Below are 21,926 nucleotides of genomic sequence, written 5' to 3' on the forward strand. Positions count from 1 at the left end.
CATTTGCAAGCTGCCTGTGTACGGGCCTCTCATCTGCTCTGGAGCTGAAGTCACTTTTGCCTCTGAACAGGGGTTATCTGAAAGAGACCCTTAGGGGGGGCCAGGGACCCTATGTCACTGGAGCACCGCTTGGTTCACCGGACCCAGCATCTTGTGGAGTCTGTCATTGTTCATGATTTTCTTGACTCCAGCGACTGGGCCTGGCTACCATACTGACCTGCACCAGCAGCACTAAACCATTGTGGGCTGGCAGCACCGGAGCTGCTTCCACACTCAGGTGTGTCTGTGTTGCCCCAGGGGGATTGCCAGCCTCAAGGGTCTCAAGTGCTGAACTTGGATGTGGCCTCCGAGAAGCCGGGGCTGGTTTGGGGTTGAAGTCATGACACCCCCACTGGCACCCCGTGCTTGGTGCTGGTCTGTAGAGGTTCTGACTCCCCACCTGCACCCTGTGCGTGGTGCTGCTCTGTAGAGGTCCTGACTCCCCACCTGCACCCTGTGCTTGGTGCTGCTCTGTAGAGGTCCTGACTTCCTCACCTGCACCCTGTGCTTGGTGCTGCTCTGTAGAGGTCCTGACTCCCCACCTGCACCCTGTGCTTGGTGCTGCTCTGTAGAGGTCCTGACTTCCCCACCTGCACCCTGTGCGTGGTGCTGCTCTGTAGAGGTCCTGACTCCCCACCTGCACCCTGTGCTTGGTGCTGTTCTGTAGAGGTCCTGACTCCCCACCTGCACCCTGTGCTTGGTGCTGCTCTGTAGAGGTCCTGACTCCCCACCTGCACCCTGTGTGTGGTGCTGCTCTGTAGAGGTCCTGACTCCCCACCTGCACCCTGTGCTTGGTGCTGCTCTGTAGAGGTCCTGACTCCCCACCTGCACCCTGTGCTTGGTGCTGCTCTGTAGAGGTCCTGACTCCCCACCTGCACCCTGTGCTTGGTGCTGCTCTGTAGAGGTCCTGACTTCCCCACCTGCACCCTGTGCATGGTGCTGCTCTGTAGAGGTCCTGTTTGTTGTTTGTTGTCTGGGATTGTGTTGGCTCCACTTTGCTATCTCTTTTGTCTTTGGGCTCATAATCCTATGACTACCTGTATCCTGGGCTCTGCTTTGCTGTTACTGAATTTGTCTGGCAATCACACTTAACCTTTTGGGTCACTTCAGGTCACTCTCATTATTGCATTATTCTCACAGCCCCAGCCCGCTGCCTCCCCCCTCACTCCTCACTCTCACAACTCTCCCCCCCCCCCCACCGACAAAGCAGAGCCATGGGGAGAGGGAAGAGGCTGGCACAGGGAGTGAGGGCAACGGGATGGTGGATTGGAGGCTCTAAGGGAGCAGGCCTCACTAGCAGTCAGGCACCCAGCTCAGAATCCACATCTCTCAACTCTCACAGGCTGGACCTAGATGCGCCTTCAGCTCTGGTGGACACAAGAACACTTACTGTGGCGCCTCCTAAGCAGAAGGAAAACAGACAAAGGCTCTTGCAGCCGAAAGTCAGTGCATGACAAGTAGCAGCACAGGCTGGGTGAGATGGGGTTGTGGGTGATGGTGGTGGGGGTGGGAGGGGGTGATGGTGGTGGGGGGTGGGAGGGGGTGATGGTGGTGGGGGTGGGAGGGAATGGGAGGGACTGATAGGGTAGGAGGGGGTGATGGTGGTAGGGCTGATGGGATGGTGGTGGGTGGTGAGGTGATGGTGGTGAGGGTGATGTGGGTGGGGTGGTGGGGCTGATGGGTGGTGGTGGTGGGGTGGGGGTGATGGTAGTGGGGGTGGGAGGGAGTGGGAGGGAGTGATGGGGTAGGAGGAGGTGATGGTGGTAGGGCTGATGGGGTGGTGGTGGTGGTGGTGGTGGTGGAGGTGGGGGGTGGTGGTGATGGTGGTGGTGGCTTTATTGTACTGTGTCTTTAAATCTGAAAAAAGGGAAATAATTTATCATTTAAAAATTCATCTTACATTTTGTACTTGTAACTACATTTGAACCATAATAGCTGGCATTTTGAAGGGGCATTGAATTTCTGTGCCTTTTGGAGATTTTACATAAAACCTCACATGTGAGTATATAAAACCTTGACTTTTAAAGGGAGAGCAGCCCCGCCTCGCTCTGCATTGACAACACCCTCTCTGCAGTATTATGGTCAGCTCCAGCTGTTCAGTAGAAGCAGCTTTAACAGCCTTGGGGAGCAAGTCCTTCCTGCAGGGCCCAGGAGAGAGATTGTCTCCAGCGGCCAGGTGACCACCTGCTGACGCGGCCACTTGCTCTACTTCCCTCGTTAATTCTTCAGAGAACACAAAGGAAGGTGTGGGCCCCTTTTCTTTTCATCTGAAAAGACCACTTTTCTATATAAAACGCGTCCCAAATCCTTTGTAAGGTCCGAGCCCCCCTGAGGCGCCTGCTGACGGTGATGCTGCACCTGTGAAGAACTGTGACTTCCATTGCCTCTCCTGTCCTTGTCCCTATTTCCCAGTATAAAAGGCCAGAGCAGAGGGAGGCCGCCCAGGGTTCTGTTTTAAACTAGGATTAGAGGAAAACTGAAGAGAAGAGGCTCAGCGTCCTTTCAATTACAGTTTGAATATCCTACTATAGAACATTGTCCAAGCAGCCCTAGGAAGAAACAAAAGTATCAGCAGTGCTGAGCTTACCAAATACAGCACCTCTGAGTGTGATGGGGGGCTTTCTGCCACCCCCAGGCCCCAGGCTTGCCCAGATCCCAGGGCTCTCAGTTCTATGTCCCACCTGTAGCTCATAGTGGGCAAATACTCAGGAAAACATAAGTACATGCAACAGCAAAGAGTTAATAAGGGATTGGTCCACTGTTCAGCAGTTGCTAAAAACATTGTAGCTCTGAGTTAGGCAGTGGGGGACACACCTGTGAGCCCAGAAACTCTGGAGGCTGAGGCAGGAGGCTTGAAACCCAGCCTAGACCACATAGTGAGACCTCTTCCTGAAAAAGAAGAAGAAAAAAAATGAAGTTTCCTATGTTCACAAGCAAAGTCTCCCACTCTGGCTTGCCTGACCAAAGCTAGCTAAGAGTCTGTCTGCAGCTTGACCTAATTTCCATGAGTGAAAAGAGAAGAGGGAGGGAAGGCATCATCTGCCCTGGGCCAGCATCCGGTTTACGATGGCTACCTCTGGGGTTGGAGGCTGAGCTTAGAGCACTCCACTGTCCTCATGACAACTGGCCCCAGATCTGAGGTTTCCCGTCTCCCTTGTGAAGTTCCTATAACCCGAAGCAGCCAATTAAAAGCAGCTGGTATTTGGCGAGAAAGGAAAGCATGTATTCTCATAGATGGAGAGTGTGGTTCTCAGTGTGGTCCGCAGCTGTACCAGCAGCAGGCTGACTCCCTTGGGCCCATCTGCAGAGCTGTCCCGCTTGGAGCGCCTCACCCAGGCATCCCTAATCAGACAGGACAGCTGTGACCCTTGAGGGCCCTGCACAGCCCTCTTTGCTCTTCCTGCTGTTTTCTCAGAGGAAACTCCCCAGCAGCTGCCTGGATAATGGCAATGTTCGTGCTTGTTTCTTCCTTCCTTCCTTCCTTCCTTTCTTTCTTTCTTTCTTTCTTTCTTTCTTTCTTTCTTTCTTTCTTTCTTATGTTCATGCTTTTGAGAACTTGATAGCAGTGTACAAGGCTCCTGACTACACAGCAGCAGTGTGGTGTGTGGAGCAGAAGTAGACTTCTTCTGCCTAACGGCTAAGGGTCAGTGTACACAAGCACCCATAAACAAGCACACACATGCACAGACCTATACCTGAGCACATCCACTTGTGCACATACGTGAACCCCACATACATTCATGAACAACCACCTACAAATGAACACAAACACTTGCATGCACAACATTTACTTAAGCACACTAAGCACATATGTGTGGACAGGCATGTGCACATCTAACACACACACACACACACACACCACATATACCACACACATACACACACATACCACACACACACCACACACCACACACACACACACTACACATATCACACCACACACACACTACACACACATCATACACCACACACACCACATATACATACACCACATACCATAACACACACACACACACACACACACACACACACACACACACACACACTTCAGCATACTCTGTTGAGAAGGCTCAGGTTCTGTAGGGCTGAAGACGCAGGGTAGGAATAGCCAGGTATCCTGGGCCCTTCATCATGGCTACCACTTCTACATCTTGGCTGCCTTAGACTCAAATTCTTACATGAGCAACTGTAGGCAGGATGGTCTGGAGTCAGGGTACCCAAGGGGTACAGCAGCTGTATTCTAGGGCCCCAGCGTCCATCATAGCAAACTCTTACATGGAATGAAATGAGGTTTATTGCAGTATATACACAGCTCAGTTCCACTCTGTGGTGCTTTGTAGACAATCCACATATAACATGTAAGACCACATGCCGGCCATATGGCTATACCTCCTTGCTACTGGTAAGCGCCAGCAGCTGCCATTTTGTGACCAGACTATCTCTTTACCAGGGAAAGGACCCAGCTATGTTTAGTTTTTGCACATGCTGGGCTGAGGGGATGGTGTCCCTGTACATCTGAATGTTCCGTGTGTAATCAGTGACCGCTTATTGGACAATCGTGGCTGCTTGTGTTCACAGTTTCTACATGTCTCTTCAGAGTCATGGCAGGGCAACCATATCTGGCTGTTGCTAGGACACTTTCAGAATAGACAGAACTGTGTTTCCTCAGAACTGCTGGATTAAGCAGCGATAGCTCTTGATGAAGAGAGGCAAGGTTGACACCAGGGCTTGTAGCAACCGCCTACCTACACTGCCAACAGCTCTTTTGGGGGTGCCTGACCTACGCCATTTGTGCCTGACGGCCTGCTCTCCAGCCTTGCAGCCCTGGGAGGTAGCAGGCGAGTGGTGTTTTCTACATGACCTGAGCTGCCCGTCCAATGCAGTTGCACACAAACTTGTCAAGAGTTAATTGAGGCAGAAGTCCAGGGGCAGCCCTGTAGGACACATTCTGGCCAGACATCTGGCCACTGGGCCTCAGCTAGTCTCTAGACAGTGCTCTGCTATCCGAAAGCCCCGTGTTCTGGTTTTATTTCCAAAGAACTGGAGGTGGGGCCCTTACTTTTGTGGGTTTTTTCACCCTGAGACCTCTGGCTCTGGCACAATTGTTGTAAGCGTTGGCATTCATGCTGGCTGGGGTCTACATGCCACAGAAACCACAGGAAAAACACTTTTGCAGCTCTTGCCCTTGTGTGTGTGTGTGTGTGTGTGTGTGTGTGTGTGTGTGTGTGTCTTGGAGGGAAGTTACGTAGACTGTGCCAGAACACTAGGTCCAGAACCTACAGCCCTTGGCCTGGGCCAGGTCACAGTTGTCCAGGGTCTCTGGGCACTGCAGGGGCAGGCACTTTCTGTCTTCAGATGCTTCTTTGATCGTGGCAAGCATTTCCCCAGGTCTACCTGCCCACAGTTGCAAATAACAAGGGTTGTTATTGGCAAATACCAGATAGGAATATTTGGTGCCATTTTGTATGTTGATAAAATAATTCTTTTTAAAAAACAGCTTTAAGATGGTGATTTTCTTTAAAAAGAGAACAGTTTTCTTTTGGCTCGAGGACATCCCCGGGTTGTATGGACAAGCCACCAGGGCCTTCATGCCAACAGTGGCATGGGGTCCAGAGCTGATCACCACTTATAGGAAGCAGCAGATGCTAAGTGCTCAGGAGGATGTGAGTTCCTGGCTTGGCCACTGAACCACTAATATTCTCCCTGACTTATCTTTGGCCACTACTAAGTGGTCCGGGAGATGTCAAGGGTGTGGCTGTGCAGACGCTGAGGCCCGGAGTGGGTAGGTCCACATGGCAGGACTCAAGGCCATGGGGGCCAGCAAGTTTCTAGGGTGAGAAGGCTGCTCTCAACAGCTTTCCCTGGCTTGTCACAGACTAAGGAGGAACTTCATAGACACCCACAGACATGCATTGGATGCCACAGGCCGGTTACATGCAGTTGGTTCTGGACCTGGTTCCCTCTGACGGGAGTCAGTAGGGGAGCCAGAATGTTCCTGTTCTCTGCAGAGGTGCTAGGATCCAGTTTTGACATTCAGGGTCATTTGCCTTCCTTGCTGTCTTTGAAAGCAGACCCACTTACATGGCTGAGCCATACTATGAAGAGGGCAGCTTAAAGGCAAGAGTCTGACAATAACTGGTGTTTCAACCAATTTACACATATGAGGAGCAGAGTAAGGACCAGGGCTGACCCAATAAGGCACCAGACACTGGGGCTGCAGAGGAAGCCGGCAAACACGTATGTCAAAGCCCAGCAGCATCGTCAGCTCCGTGAGAGGGACTCAGCTAAATGACTGACGTCTCTGTCTGCAGGAAGGACTGGGTGCGGGAGCCTCGGTGTATCTGCAGGACGCTTTCTGAGCCATTCCGGGACATGGACCAGCTGTGCAGCCGGTAGTCCCGGCTTCCAGGTTGGGTCAGGCACAGGCCTCGCCACCTTCTTTTCAGTTCACACTGTACCTGGGGATGAGGGTGTTAATGAAGGGTGAGCTCAGCGTGCAGCGACTCACGCATCCTCCCAGAAGAACACGCAGCGTGGATTCAACCACTAGACAGCAAGCGGCTGGTATGGAACTTTGGGAGCCACAGGGTGGGTGGTCTAGACCGCCCCCATTCATGCACCGGGAGAGAAGTTTTATCCTCAGGAAGGTGTTGGCTGAGTGTGGAGGGGCAGGCAGAAAGAGAGCTGTAGGAGATGGGCCCAGCTTTTTTTGAGAATGAATCCCAGACACTAGCAGGCTATACTGATGCAGTATGGGATGTGTCCTGCCTCGACACAGCCCCATGGCTCCTGCAGGGCCTTCATTAACATCTTCCTCCTTTAAGGACTCTGAAAAAAGTTTTGGAAGCAGACAGGGATACTGGCTCTGTAAAAGCCTTCCTTAGTGACTTGAAGAAGGGGCTGGTCATCAGGTGAGGGTCATACACAGAGACAGTCAGATTCTGGGGACTGGCGGGTGAATGGAAGCAGTGGCCATGTAAGGAGAGCTAACTTGGCTCTTGTCTTATCTTGGGACAAAGTGATACATGTCTCAATCAATGAGGTCCGGCCCCTCCCATCAATGGACTCAGTTATGGGTTGAAGAGTCAGATGCTGACCATGGGGGCGGTTGAGTGCTGCCTGCTTTTCCAGAGGTCCTGAGTTCAATTCCCAGAAACCACACAGTGGCTCACACCTGGGATCTGATGCCCACTTCTGGCAGGCAGGTATACAGGCAGATAGAGCACTCATATAGATTAACTAAATGAACAAACAAATAATGCTGACCATAATGGGGACACTGGGTGGAAGGTTTGGGGACAGGATGTTTGACCTCAGTTGTGTGGGGGCGCCACTGGGCAAAGGTGGGTGATGGGGCCAATTCCTGACACAATGTCAGTGCTGATGCTCAATCAACAGAGGGCGGGCTTACCTCACTGTTCAGGAAGCAGTATAGCACTGCTACGACCAGGCCCTGCAAAGAAACAACATCGGTGTCAGAGCTGCCCACAGTTTGCAGTGGGCCCCGCAGCACCTCCCACACTTACCTGGAAGGAACCAACACACAACTCAAACAGGATCTGGTACGTGGAGGAGATGCCAATGGGGAAAGCGGCAAACACCATGTAGTGGACGCCAAACAGGGGGATTAGCAGCAGTGTGGACTTGGCCAGCCTCCTAGCAGAAGGAGAAGGACATGGAGCTGTGTGCCATAGTCAATGACTATGCAGGCGGTCACTCTTCTTGTGCCCAGTGAACCTTCCCTCCCTCCCTCTTTGCGCATTTGGGTAGAATTTGCAGATGGGGCCACATGATTTTGCTCACGAAGATAAGGCTCTTACAGCGCGCACCGTGTGGCCCAACAGTTCCCGGGGGATTTACTGCCCTTTGTCACCAGTGCCGACTGGTGGGCCACACTAGTCCTGGACAGATACATTCTGTAGGGGCTGGGCTATTGTTTGGGGACAAAGCCTCCAACGAGTAGGACTCTGGATTCCATCCTTAGAACTGGTTGGGGGGCCCTGCATGAGGCATCCCCTCTCTCCCCACCGCACACAGGGTCCTGCATCACTGGTACAGGCATCGGTCAGTATAGATTAGGTCTCCCTGGTATCTGAGATACCTAGCCACAGCTTCCTAGCCTTCTACTGCATTGGGACTATGTGGAATCCTTGTTGCAGCTCAGATTCCAGGCCTCATCAGAATTCTGGACCAGGAACAGCTGGGCAACAGCCTGGGAGTCTGCATCTCTGCCCAGTTCCTATGGCATCTGCTGCCTGTACGCTCTTCTATCAGCCTCACACTAGGGACCATCCCCAGGTGCCTCTAACTGCTCAGGAGTGAGTGCTCATCTGAGCAGCCACCTGGAGGCCATGCAGACACGTGGAAGCCCTGGGTAGGCTGCTGGCTATCACTAAGCACACAGCCCATCTCCTCTAGACTCAGCTACGGGAGGCAGGAGGCTCTTCCTGGTTCCTGTTCCTCTTGCTCCTTTCATTGCCTTCTAACAGAGGGAATAATTAATCAGTTTTCTCTCACTTAAAGGTATCTGCTTCAAGTCAACACTGAACATAGTGTTTTGCTTAATCTTACACAATCATCTTGTCACAACCTAGAGTTATCTGAAAGGAGGGAACCTCAATTGAGAAAATGCCTCCATAAGATCCAGCTGTAAGGCATTTTCTTAATTAGTGATTGATAGGGGAGGGTGCAGCCCATTGTGGGTGGGGCTACCCCTGGGCTGGTGGTCCTGGGTTCTATAAGAAACCAGGCTGGGGGAAAAGCCCTTAAGCAGCATCAGCCTCTGCATCAGCTCCTGCTTCCAGGATCATGCCCTTTTGAGTTCCTGTCCTGACTTCTTTCAGTGATGAACAGTGGTGTGGAAGTGTGAGTCGATTTTGATTTTGGTTATGATGTTTCATCACAACAATAGAAATCCTAAGTAAGACACAGGGTATGCAAGTTCTAGAGGTGTGTGCCTTCCTCCACATATAGTGTCCTATGGTGTGTGTGTGTGTGTGTGTGTGTGTGTGTGTGTGTGTGTGTGTCTTATTATTTTATCCTATTTGATAACCTGCACAGAAGTCTGGTCCTTTCTGTGATGGCCATGGTGCAAGTGGTAGGAGGTATCTCTGCCAACAGGACATCGCTCCAGATGCCGCCTTGCAGACGTGCACCCTCAGGGCTCTGCGCCCAAGTCCTCCAGTGTCAGCGTGGTGGGTCGACAGGTTCCTGAGCACCATTCATTTAGCTGAGGTTGTAAGGAAGCTGTTAGGGCCTGACATTTGCCTAACCTACCTACCCATCTGGCCCTAGGGAAGCCTATGGAGAGGAAGGTCTTTAGCCCTTCTTTGCCACAACCCAAGGGTGAAACACAGCCCTCTACCCTCCTCATCACCCTGGAAAAGCACAGACTTCATTACCCCATATGATTATTTCTAAAATAAATGCATCCATCTCAAGGCCTTCTTAACTAACACTCCCCAGGAACCCAGAGAAAAGGTCAGCACAGACGCTAAACAAGATTTGCCGAAAATCCAAATTCAATTGAAGCTGCCTTTCAGGGCTGCAGGGGATGCCTGAGGACCGTCGTCTCCTATTACGCAGTGTGTGGTAGCCTATACCTTGTTATGTGAAGCCCAGCAGGTCTCCTCCACTAGGAGAAACTTATTCCTTGGATTCTGTGCACACACAGCATGGCACAACTAAGACATAAATGCCCACCAAATCCTTTCTCTGTGCTTCTGTGCCAGGCACTGAATGTCTTTCAGTTGTTTGTCAACCTTAACATGCAAGGATCTGTTCCATCTTACAGGGAGGAGAGAGAATACAGGGGGGATCTCTTTCTGCTCAGCCATCGTGCTAGCTCATCACCCGCATGGATGCTGCAGTTTTTGAAGGGTAAGGCACCAGGGTGCAGGTGGTAACTTGCAGCTGGCTGGGAGCTGGTGACCTGCCAGGGCGACACAGCTCTCAACACAGCCCCATGTGAGCCCAGCCTCCCGAGCTGCACCGATCACAACAGCACTGAGTTTGTGCTCACATCACACCTGAGTTGGGGATCTCTTTTTTTCCTTCTTTCTGTATGAATTATGGGTAATTTACAGATTCCTTGGATAACCATAAATTAGCTGCTGACATGCAAGACCTCTGCCCCGTGCCCTTCTCATTGACACACAGCTTGTTAGGTTATTGCTAGGGCAGGCCCAGGCACAAAGTGCCAGCAGTGCCTGTGTGGCCCAGCCCCAGGGTCTGGTGGGGAAGACAGACACTATGAAGAAGAACGTGTGGTCAAAGGGAGACGCCAAGCTGTGATACCAGAGCGAGGACACAGGCTTTAGCAACATCCTCACTACAAGACTCTCTGCGTGTTGTCAACCTCAAGAGAAGGTCCCCATTTTATTTTTAACACCCTCGTCAAATCAGTGTGGCTTCTCGAATGTGGGCTGGCAGACTCTAGTCAGTGGCGGCTGAGCCTTAAAGGGCCACCTACGGATTGGGGTCTACTCCCCACAGCTTCGCCGGACATTTCCCATGCTGGCCAAGCAGGTACTCACTTGTACTGTGACTGGTCATTGCCACCGACATCTGGGGAGGTTAGCTTCTGAAGCAAGATCCTTACAATGCTGATGAAGAGGGCAAAGTTGACCTTCACAGAGACAAAAAACAAAACAAAACAAAAAAACAAAACAAAGCAACCAACCTGATCTGTGGGAACCTTTAATCTTATCCCTGACCACCCACCTACAGGATTGAGCCACCATCTACCCCAGGCACTAGGTTTGCCCACTGCATGAGAGAGGACCTCATGTGGGCATGGAGGGCACTACTGCGTACGGTCGTGAGCAGCTTGAGATGGGCCAAAGACTATTATAATCTCCTCCAAGCCTAGAATCTTCTGGTCTTCAGCCCTCACATCCCGCTCTTCCCTGGATATTACCCTGGAGGTGATGGGGCGGCCTTCCGTTTAGGAAGGTGGTAGCCACTTGCACACAGGGAAACATGGCGCCTACACCCTGCATAGCACAGGTACATAAACAAAGATCAGGTCATAGCCTCCCCACAGGCCGCTACTTACTACAATAGAGACTAGGATGGGCATCCGGATGACCCACCAGGGGATGCTGTGTTCGTTAGTGTCCCAGCAACTGTTAGAGAGAAAGAGACTGGTGTCACCCTGAGTCAACATGAGAACCAGACTCTCTGCAGGACGCTTCGGCTGAGGACTGGCCTCTCACATGCAGCTTCTTGAGCCAGAGACTCCGTCTGTCAGTCAGACTCGGCTTGACAAGTCACCTCCAACTAGATCTAACTGCTCTGCATGTCGGGCGAAACAGCTTTCCACAGTCAGCTAATGGGGAGGTGGGACGGGAGTGCGGCTTCAGGGCTGTGAATTTGAGGCACGTGCTCTCATCACTTCATGTGATGTCACAGAAGGCCTTCCCCCCCTTTCTGAAAACAACCTCTACGCCCCCCCCCGCCCCATCCCCAATTGTTTGTATCTGTGTTTCCAAGGAAGAACTAAAAAAACATGCCTTGAGAGTGGTTGAAGTGGTCCCGATTTGCAGTAAGGTTTATCTCCAGCATAAGTGGGATTATGTAAGGCTTTCTGCTCTGGTGTCCACAGCCCGCAGTGGATGCTGACTGTTCCAGCAGGGGCAGAGTTCCATGGCCTTGGGCCCCAGCTGGTTTGGCAGTGGGACGTGGGCAGTTGGGCTAGCTCTGAGAACTCTAGCTCATATTCATTTCGCAGGGACCCACCGAGCACAGAGTGCGTTCCAGCTGACGCTGCCTCAGTCATAGGTCCTGCTTACCCAAGGGCCAGCGAACCCAGCTCAGGAAAAGCTGCGGGTGTGGGTGTGGGTGGGGTTTTCTTTCCATTGTCACTGTAAAGTCACAGAATAACGGAACGGATTGGCTAGGCCACCCACTCAGAGAGTGACCTGTTCTTCAGTGGAGAGTTGATACCGGGGGGGGGGGGTCTTTTGTGAGGTACATTTATGCTAGGGCTGTCTGCATTACTAGGCTCAATCGTTTCAGAGAAGGAGCTGCTCACAGAGGCCATCCAGACAGCCGCATAGCTTGATCTCAGTGCATTTTTTTTTTTCTTCTAATAAACCTGCTTGTTGCTGCCTGGCTCTTTCAGGGACACCAAGCAAGGAGTCATGCAAAGCATCACTCATTCTGCCTGGTTTGTCCCGATTTTGGCTAAACGCAGGCATGGCCGCACTCTAACCTTTTATTTGGACCATCTTCCAAAGTACACTGAAACATGTAGTGAGCCCGGCTCATGTCTTCTAGTCGCAGGGTGCTAAACGGTGCCTAGAAATGTCCTGACTGGCTGCAGGTTTTCCTCGTTTCTCCAATGGTACGAGTTTCTTTAGTTCCCAGGTACTCAACCAGCACTGGCAGGCCTTGGTTCACAGACATGGATGCACACACAGCACTCACCCTGTGTCTTCCAAAGAGAGGCGGGTTGCTGTCCATGCACCTATACACACACTGGGGATGCCTGTGGAGAGATCCCATCAAATTGGCCCATGCTCATTAATGGGGAGCAGCACCCCCAAACCCCTGGTACTCAATAGCCAGAACTTCTAAAGAGGAATGTTCAACCAAAATGGAACCTATGGAAGCTCTGGCTTAATGTCCTCATTAATGTGGGAAGGTTTAGACCTAACGCCTTTGTAGGCAGCAAAGACAAAGCTGAAAATCTGAACGGTGCTGAGATCTGTCTGCTGACAGGGAGGTGGAGGTAAGAGGGAAACACGTTCACTGGCTCCCTGTTGCCTGAGGGGCTGTGTGTTTGCCTCCCCGAGCCATGCAAGCTTCCATGCCTTCCTGCTCTGGGAAGGGCTAGGCTCCTGGCAGCAGGTAGCTCTGTCATCAGCCTGCTCCTCTGACTTTTCATCGCTGAGATGAGCTGACTGAAAATAGGGAGAGGAGAGACGATTTTGCTACTTGTTAGCAGTGGTTTCATGTAAGGTAAAGGGGGGCTGTGAATGGAGGTAGAATTCTAAAGCATTGTAAACCATGTCCTTGGTTGGCATTAATGGAACCCCCTCAGTGCATCCAAGGTCACCACAACGTATACCCTGGGAGGACAGTTCTGAGCAGAAACCTACATAGTTTGTACAGACGAGATGAGAGTCCGAATGGAGACTGTGGAGCCCTTACCCCATCCGATCAGAAGGTAGGTGAGGAAGCACCTGCTGGGGGGCAGGACGGCCACGAGGAGGGTGTGTAGGTAGAGACCCTCCACCAGGAGCCAGTAGAAGTTCGCCATGATGCAGTACTGGAAGAATACCAGGCTGAGCTTGCAGCCGACCTGGAACCACAGACAGTGAGAGAATGTGCCAGTCAGTAAAAATAGTTACGGTAGGTGAGGCTGCTACTCTTTGTTTAGATAAGTTGTAAAGCCAAGCCAGGGTGCTGACTTGGAGGGACACTGTAATATCTTGGCTTGGCAGAGGCCAAAAAAAAAAAAAAATGTGTTGTACTGAGGCAGTGAGGCAGAACCCTTTGTATATACAATGCCAGGGAGCCTCTGACTCGCTGAAGAGAGAAGCGCAAGCAGAGAGTTCCTGGGAGCCGGTTACTGGACTCCAGGCTCAGATCTACTTCCTTGTGCTTGATTGTCCCTTCCTGCTGTGTTCCTCATGGCCCCTCTGACTGGTACTTCCTCAACTGCCTACTCTAGAGGCTCACCCTCTCCAGAACATGCGGTGGAGGAGAGCATTGTTCTGGAGAGCGTTGCTGGGCGAAGTGACGGGTGGGATGACTTGTTTCATGGTTTCTACTGATGGGTTGAAACACCATGACCAAATGCAGTTTAAGGAGGAAAGGGTTTATTTCACCTTACAGCTCTCAAGTCACACTTCATCACTGAGGGAAGTCAAGGCAGGAGTTCAAGGCAGGAACTGAAGCCGAGGCCACAAGGAGTGAGTGCTGCCCACTACCTTGCTCCTCATGGCTTGCTCAGCCAGGGAGCTGGATCTTTTCACATCAATCCTCAATCAAGACAAAGCCCACAGGCCAATGTGGTGGAGGTACCTTCTCAACTGAGACTTTCACTTGCTGAGTGACTCTAGTTTGTGTCAAGTTGACATAAGCTAGCCAAAACAGTGCTACGGACACTTGAGGCACCTGCAGTGGCATGGACCAGGATAGCTGTAGGCTGTCAGAGACTTGCTTGATGCTGGGGGAAGGGTAGGGTCTGCCCAGTGAACCTGCAGCTCCCTGGCCTCACCCCTGCATCTGAACACAGGATGAGCACTGGAGAAGGCTGGCAGACTGTGGTCATCTTCTTAATAAATGATAGAAGTTTGGGAAGAGAAAACAGTGGGCCAAAGCTAGGTTCCTAGACTTTAAAAAAAACTGACAACCTTTAATTTAGTATGTCATTTTCCCTCCAGTCAAGATCATTTTAAAACTCCTAGGAAAAAATAGTTCATTTGCTATATTTTACTCTTGTTTTATACTTTATTTCCAACTCTAATTAATTCCTCAAAATTTGAAAACCCACTCTTTTACAATCTTTTCATGTATATGTATGTATGTGTTTACCCGCCCCACATACAGATACACATTTGTGCTCACCCATATGAGTGGGCACAATAATATATCACATACATGAATATATATCAGACATATATGATACATTCATATTTACATATATAAATATATATCACATGTATTTGAGTATATACCCACCCTATGAATAAAACACATCCATCACACATATTGTATCTATGATATAAGAATCTCTGATATATGCATATTTACATGTATATATCTGTAGACATACATATTTACAGATAGATAAATGAGAACAGAGCTGAAAGCGATATTCTTTTTCCTAAAGAAGAAGCCATTTCTCAGTGGCTCACACAGTTGAAATCCATGATTTGTGAAATCCCTGCTCTTATGGAAGGAGACCAAAGGTTTAAATACTCTCGTTACATATTTTTACATCACACACAGGGTGGATGTACTTCCAAGGAACACGGAAGTCTTTCCAGATGGTCTGCATGGCTGTGAGGGCCTTGACCTCAACACGCTGAGCCCCACCCATTCCCCCGGCCTGCCCCATGTGGCTATAGTCTTATGCTTTGCTGCCTCCTTTTTCTCCAAATGAAAGTAAGGTACAGACAAGCTCCTGTTTCTAGGAGTAGCCAGACACCAGAGTCTTTCTGCTATGTATCTTCACCATCAGTGAAGAGTCTTGAAGCTTCTGATCTTAGCGTGGGATCCAGCATAAAAGTGCCACAATAACTCAGCCATCTAAGTCGGAAAACAAAGTTCTGTAACTTAGTATCTTGTAATCATTCATTGGGACAGTCTGGTAGGCATTAACCTGTTTAAATGTATCTTGCTTCTTAACACTTGATAAAGACTACCCTACCTTAAAGCACAAAACAGGCAAGTTACAAGTCTATTAAAGACAGAAATGAACAAAATTGAAAATAAATATCTCCTAATCAAGATAGGAAACCTGAAACCCAGACATGAATGTAATGCTGACAGGCTAGAAGATAATTTTACTGAAATTATACTGTATATACAAATATATTGTATATACAAATATACTGAAAACTTCTAGGAAGCAAACTACCACTAAAGTGCAACTGACATGTGATGGATCCAGAAACACATTCGCAACAGAAACATAAAATGCTCTTTTCAGTAGAGAGCATTAATAGGAAACGTGTCAAGGAAAGATAGGATGTTTTGGGAGGCTGATGGAATCCCAGAAGGATGGCTGCTCTTGGCAGTGTCTTTGAATGGGTTACCTGATGCCAAGGGTACAGCACCAGGTCAGAGTCCTCCTGGTGCCTTTCAAAAAGCAATCAACTCATTTGCTTACAATGTAAAATGGATCTGCCCTTTGCAAGGCACCAGCCTCCAGGCGGTGCTGTGAGGAGGGGTTTTGGTGGGTGATGAGGTCATGAGCGACATGGTTGAGAATCTGGTTCTTTATCTATGACCCTCATGAGATGCCAAGTCGGTGGTGCTTTGGTCCAGAACAGTAAGAAACAAGCGTGTGTGCTGTCGTGACTGCTCAGGTTGTTGAGATGTTCTGAGCTGACTGCTCCATCTGTGTGGTCCTTCTCACAGAAACACTGACACATCGGTGTGTGTGTGTGTGTGTGTGTGTGTGTGTGTGTGTGTGTGTGTGTGTAAGAGCATGCCTGGAGACAAAAAAGACACAGGCAAAACCAAGACCGTGCCCCTGCTGGGGAGCCAGTCAGATGGATTATGCTGACCATGCGGTGGCCATGACATGATGAGCCTAGATGGCTGAGAACAGGGCATAGGGAGAAAGTGCAGAAGCACACTTATGATGCTAACTGGTGTCAGAAACGCTGCTTCTCACCGCTTCCCTTTGCTCATCTATAACAAGTGTCCTCTGTGAGGACCAGAGGCCTGAGGAACATGGGGTCACCTTCTGATCTCACCTTTCACAACAGCGGTCACTGAAGCATACAACATTGGAGTCCATGGGTGTTGGGGACACCTGCTGCTGCCCTGCCAGGCCAGTGCAAGAATAACAGTGCAGGGAACAATTAGCAGGGCCAGATAAATCAGCAGCAGGCATCTGAGAGTCTCTGTGTGTATATATACATGTGCACATTCATGTGTCTGGGGTGCATGTGCATATGTCCACACGGACATACTTGGGATGCATGTACACCTGTGTATGGACAGTGTCTTGCATATGTGCATTTTTGTGAGTGTGTTTGTTCATGTTCTGTACAGGTACGCGGGCAAAGTCACTGTTCCACTCACTTCCTATTTTCATCCTGACATCAGCTGTGTGGCTATGGGGGATGAGTACCCTAGCCAAGCTTCCAGCCTGGATCACTGGTCTGCCATCCCTTCATTTCCCCAGACACTCGGAGAGAGCCTGTTTCTGCCCAGGTGGGTGTTCGAGGCTTGCTGCAGTGGTTAGGGCTTATCCGCTTCCCTCATCCTGGCAGACAGGACTCAGGCTTCTTAGAATCCGCAGACCTCAAGAGAAATCTGTTCGGCTTGCCAGTAATGAGCTGCCTTGCCTCATGCAAGCTGCCCAGAAGTTGAGGAAGCCGTGCAGCCTCCAGGCACATGGAAGAGCTGTTCTGCCAGCCTCCCCTGGCCAGGGAGAGTCCTCTTCTTCATGTGTGGAATCATTCTACTGCCTGGAAAAAGCCATTTATCACATTGCGGGAGCATTTCTGGTGGGCTGCTTGGGAGGAATAAATGGAAAAATGGAGTTGGAAGGAAAATGTTTCCTATTGCTCATTCTGCAATCTGACTCTGTTTTGCTAATGTGTTCAGAACTTTATCATTCTTCAGACAGCCCCGTCCGTTGCCTCCTCTCTTCCTTCCACGCTGTGTTCTGCCTTCCTTCGTTGGCTCCTTCTTTGTCCCTTCTGTATGCCTCCTCTATTTAGGAATCCCAGGGCCATCAGGTATTGGGGGCACAGATGGAGAATAGCTCCAGAAACAAGCTGGGGGAACCTGTCCCCATTTCCAACTTTCATCCCCAGCCCTTGGCACTGGCTGGTGTATGCTGGCTAGTGTGTGTGACCCTGGGTGCGTGAGTAGCAGGTCCTCAGGCTGGGTCCTCAACACCTTGGGAGAATGTCAGGATTTCCTCAGCTCAGTCTTACCAGCAGGCTAAGTCCTGGCTCAGAAATTACTCACAAACAGTGCAGGCAAGCAGACTGGAGTTGGGAGGAATTCATTAGTGTGGTGGGAGGCGGAGATTCCCTGTAGCAGCTGGCCACGTGGAGAGCATGTGTGGGGTGGTGGGACCACTCTGTCCTTTTCTACTTCAGGGGGCTTGATGCCTTCCCTCTGGCCCTCCACATGGAGGGTTACGGTTTTGGGTGTCTCGTCGAGGTGGAGTTAAGCATGGGTGCTTCAGATAGAGGTGGGTATCGGGTGGTCTCTGAGGATCAGTTTCTTTAATAAAAGAGCTAAGGAACGTAAGCTGCATACCTCTGGAGAGCACGTGGTAAGACCCTCATCTCAGGACCAGAGCTTCAGGACAGCAAGGTATGCCCGGGCGCAGAATTTTCCACAAGGCAGAGCCTGCTTTTGACTTTGCTGATGTAACAGATCCCTTTAAAGCCCATTTCTGCATCATGGCCCTGGAGAATGCCCTTCCCTGCAGGAAGATGGTGATGGCTACACACAGCTGGAAGCCTATGCAGCTACAAGGCACTTTGCTGTGTCAAAACTAAACTAAGTAAAAATCCACTCAGGTCAAACCAGCTGTTAGCAGACGAGTCTCCTGACAGGCAGCATGGTGAGGCAGCTCAGTGTCCTGTCTTGTTACGTTACTGAGACCGCAGGTCAGGAACAACACAGCAAAGGTCCACATGTGGAGCACTATACACTAGCAGAGAAAGCCCTGGGAAGGTCTGCATGCAGTCAGTTCTCACGTGCCTGCCCAGTTGCCTTGAGTAGGCAGCAATCACCACTGTGAACCTCACCAGCAGAGGAAGGCAGAATGGCCACGCACGTGAGAGAACTCCTGCTGCATCGCAGAAACTAATCATTAGTATCGTTTGCTCTTGTTATCAAAGACATAGACCAAGTGCATTTCCCACAGGCACTGCCTGGGGCTTATATACCTTGTGAGTTGATTTTTCTCCAGCAGATGGGTAGAAGGATTTATTCCTTGGAATCTGGGTGATTTAGATGAAAGTGTATGCATATTTACAAAAGGAGTTGTCACCACTTCATACCGCACTCATTTCAGCATTTGTCACCAAGACCTGGTGCCTTTAAATTTTCTAGCTCCCACTCTGGCTAGACACCACCCAGCCTTCTTGTGGACCCTCCTGGCCTTGCCTGCTCACCCAGCCTGATCCACTCAGCCTCTTCCCATTGCTCAGGCTGGAGCTGGGTTTGGCTACTGCTGCACCTTTGAGAGGGAGGAGGTTGGTAGGCACTAGCGTCTCCCTATATCCAACGATCTCGCCCTTAGGATAGTCTTACCCAGGAGGCTGACTGGTCATGGCAGCGCAGTGTACCCGAGCTGGAGTAGAGCACGCTGTCCTTGACCAGTACCGAGACGGCTCTCAGCATGAAGGACAGGAACAGATTCAGGTGGATGTAGTTCCTGGTGCAGTGCAGCTTCCTGAAGCGGGAGAAATCAATGTTTAACCATCATCTCCTCGTCTCACAAAGTTAGCCATTTATTTAACTTCCATTATCGCAGCCTATCTTTTGTTTGTTTCTAGTTTGCATCATGATAAATATTTTTACACATGCACTCTCCTTTTATTTCAGATTATTTCCCGAAGGCGGAGTTCAGTACGAATATATAATGCAAAAGCCACCCTGAACTGCCTTAGTCCTCCAACCAGCTGTGCAACCAGCTGTGCAACCAGCTGTGCAACCAGCTGCTCTCTGTTCCCACACATGGCTCCAGGACACAGGCTGTGCAGCTGAGTGTGGAAGCCCCATTGTCTCTCTCCTCTCTGCTGTTGCTTGTGGTCTTGATGCTCTGATGCTTCTACTTAGCGACAGAGCCACAGCTTGGCCTTATCCATCCCTCAGCCGATTCTTGGCCTCAAAGGCTTCAACTCTGATGCACAACTTTCTGTATTAGGTGGGGAACTGCCTTCCATAAAAGGCAACTTTCTCCTCTTTATATAGACACTAAGGCTGGCTCACTATGGGCACAGTTTGATTCCTTCCCATTGACCCCTTTTCCTGGTCACACAGGCTTTTACTTGCTTTTGACTCTTTCATGGCTCTGGACAGGTGCTAACCAGTCATCAGCTGTGAGCTACACAAACAAGTGAGACTAAAATATGCTCAAATGTGGACTGATTTCAAATTTTATGTAATTTTAATTAATCTAAAGTTAAAAGCAAGAGCAGCATGAGTTGCTTTTCTTTTGTACACTGTGCTCATGTTTTAGTAGAGCTGCATTTCACTTAACAGAAGCATCATGTATGTATCCGTGTGTGTGTGTGTGTGTGTGTGTGTGTGTGTGTGTGTGTGTGTGTGTATAATGTGCACTGTGGCAGTGTCAGGTGTATGTACTCTTTAGTATTACACACAAGTGAGACACTGATGTCACAGAAGTTAATAGATTAATTCAGTTGGAGTTACTTTCTTTTCTGTGCACAAATGAAACATTGTAATATGTTAATATTTTTTGGGGATTGAATGAGTTTCGGTAATAGTTGTGAAAAGTCATATTTACATATTTGTGTAAATATGTTAATTTGGTTGAAAGTATTTTTTATTTTGTAAAATAAGTGTAGCCAAGCCTTAGAATTTAAAGTGAAGGCATATTGTTGACATGAAGACCATAACAGTTAGTTGAGGCTATGTCACCAATTTCATGAGCAGCAGATGGTAGAGGGAGACAAAAACTTTCATTGGATAAAAATGTTGAGTTAGTAAAGTGGGGACCTTTAAAAAAAAAAAGATCTGTTTAATTCAACAAGAACTTTCCAAAAGTAAGTCACCTGAAATTAGAATTAAAATTCCAACAAAGGAGGCCAGTGAAAACAGTGGAACAGAGGCCCTGGTCCAGCATTTCCAAGAAACCCCGAAAACCTGGCAAAACTATTCAGACTGCTCCTGTCAGGACTCTGGAAAATAGCCAGAGTCACTATCTATGTGCTCCCTCCCCCTAGGTGAGCGTGGTGTGGGCCAGCCTTGCCTCGTCCTAGGCTACATGTCCACCTTTGTGTTATCCTGAAGACTGAGCTCATGTGTGGTCTCAAGAATTACCTACAAATATAAGCTACTTAAAAAAAAACCTTCTGAGTTCATAGAACAACTTGTGTGACCTCCCAGAACCCACCCCGACTGAGCAGCAGCTGTAATGAAAGCCAGAGAGTTGCTGGCTGTTGCCTAAGGCCAACACTAACTGTTGAGGCAAATGACAGACATTCTGGAGTCTGAGAAGAAAGGCGGAGGAGAGAAGGAGACTTCCTCGGGAACCAGGGACTTGGAAAGCTTTCATGTATACAGAGGGACATGGAAGCCCGCATACACACTCTGGGCAGGTCAGGTGCTCCAAAAGAGCTTTCACTGCAGGTGAGTTGTAGACTTAGCATAAGCAAAAGACACGCACACCTGGGACCCAGAGGGATTGCAGGGATAACGTGAATGTTTGAGAGAGAGAGAGAGAGAGAGAGAGAGAGAGAGAGAGAGAGAGACAGAGAGAGAGAGAGAGACTATCTCAAAACGACAGTAAAGGAGAGGATTGAGCTATACCGCAGTGATAGGCTGCTTGTCTAGCCTTTGTAAGGCCCTGAGCTCAATCTCAAGTACCACAAAAATAATAAAATAGAATAAATAGTGTAGACGCACCTCCTACTCATGACAAAGGACACAAAACTGAGAGATAAAAGTTCATTTCCAGAGTTATCATATTATTAAAATTGTCCAATATCGACAAAAAGGTTTTGAAGCACTATAAAAAGCAAGAAATCTGAATCACTAATAGGAAAAACAAAGGGAACAAAACCTTCCCTTGAAAAACCACATGAGTCTTGAAAAAGAAAAAAAAAAACCCAGCCAAACAAAAAAGTTACATGAAGAAAATTTATTAGACAGAAGCTTAAATCCAAATGCCTTGACTATGTTTAAAGAACAGAATAAAATAAAGAGAACAATCCAACAAACACAGATTTTTCAATAAAGCAGTGATATTTGAGGAAGAAGCTAAATACAATTTTGGATTTAAAATGTGTAACTGGCATTAGAAGTTGCCTAGAGATGGCCAAGGAAACTCTAGGCATGCAAAGGAGAGAGTCAGTGAGTTTAAAGATCAAAGGAAGTGACCCAGTCCTAGAAGCTGCTATACTCTGATTGGCTCAACACGGAAACATTTCATCTTGGAGTAGGGTCATTAAGACTATGCTAGTAAGGCCTGGTGGTGGTGGTACACA

At 49.3% G+C, this 21,926-nt stretch overlaps 1 protein-coding gene across 1 annotated transcript in view; it reads right to left on the reverse strand.

Annotated features, from left to right (window-relative positions):
• Positions 1–4,315: 4,315 nt before the first annotated feature.
• VIPR2 (vasoactive intestinal peptide receptor 2) overlaps positions 4,316–21,926 on the reverse strand; it is a 74,543-nt gene continuing 56,932 nt past the window's right edge. The window contains exons 6-13 of the mRNA XM_084792800.1: positions 19,006–19,147; positions 13,195–13,345; positions 12,469–12,529; positions 11,096–11,165; positions 10,575–10,666; positions 7,566–7,695; positions 7,451–7,492; positions 4,316–6,497 (exon numbers count right to left, since the gene is read on the reverse strand). Coding sequence (XP_084648926.1) covers positions 6,324–6,497; positions 7,451–7,492; positions 7,566–7,695; positions 10,575–10,666; positions 11,096–11,165; positions 12,469–12,529; positions 13,195–13,345; positions 19,006–19,147 — 862 coding nt within the window. The 3' untranslated portion in view covers positions 4,316–6,323. The remainder of the gene's footprint in view (positions 6,498–7,450; positions 7,493–7,565; positions 7,696–10,574; positions 10,667–11,095; positions 11,166–12,468; positions 12,530–13,194; positions 13,346–19,005; positions 19,148–21,926) is intronic.

This window comes from Acomys minous (assembly GCF_964271855.1).
Source record: "Acomys minous genome assembly, chromosome: 8".
In the NCBI taxonomy this organism is placed as follows: domain Eukaryota; kingdom Metazoa; phylum Chordata; class Mammalia; order Rodentia; family Muridae; genus Acomys; species Acomys minous.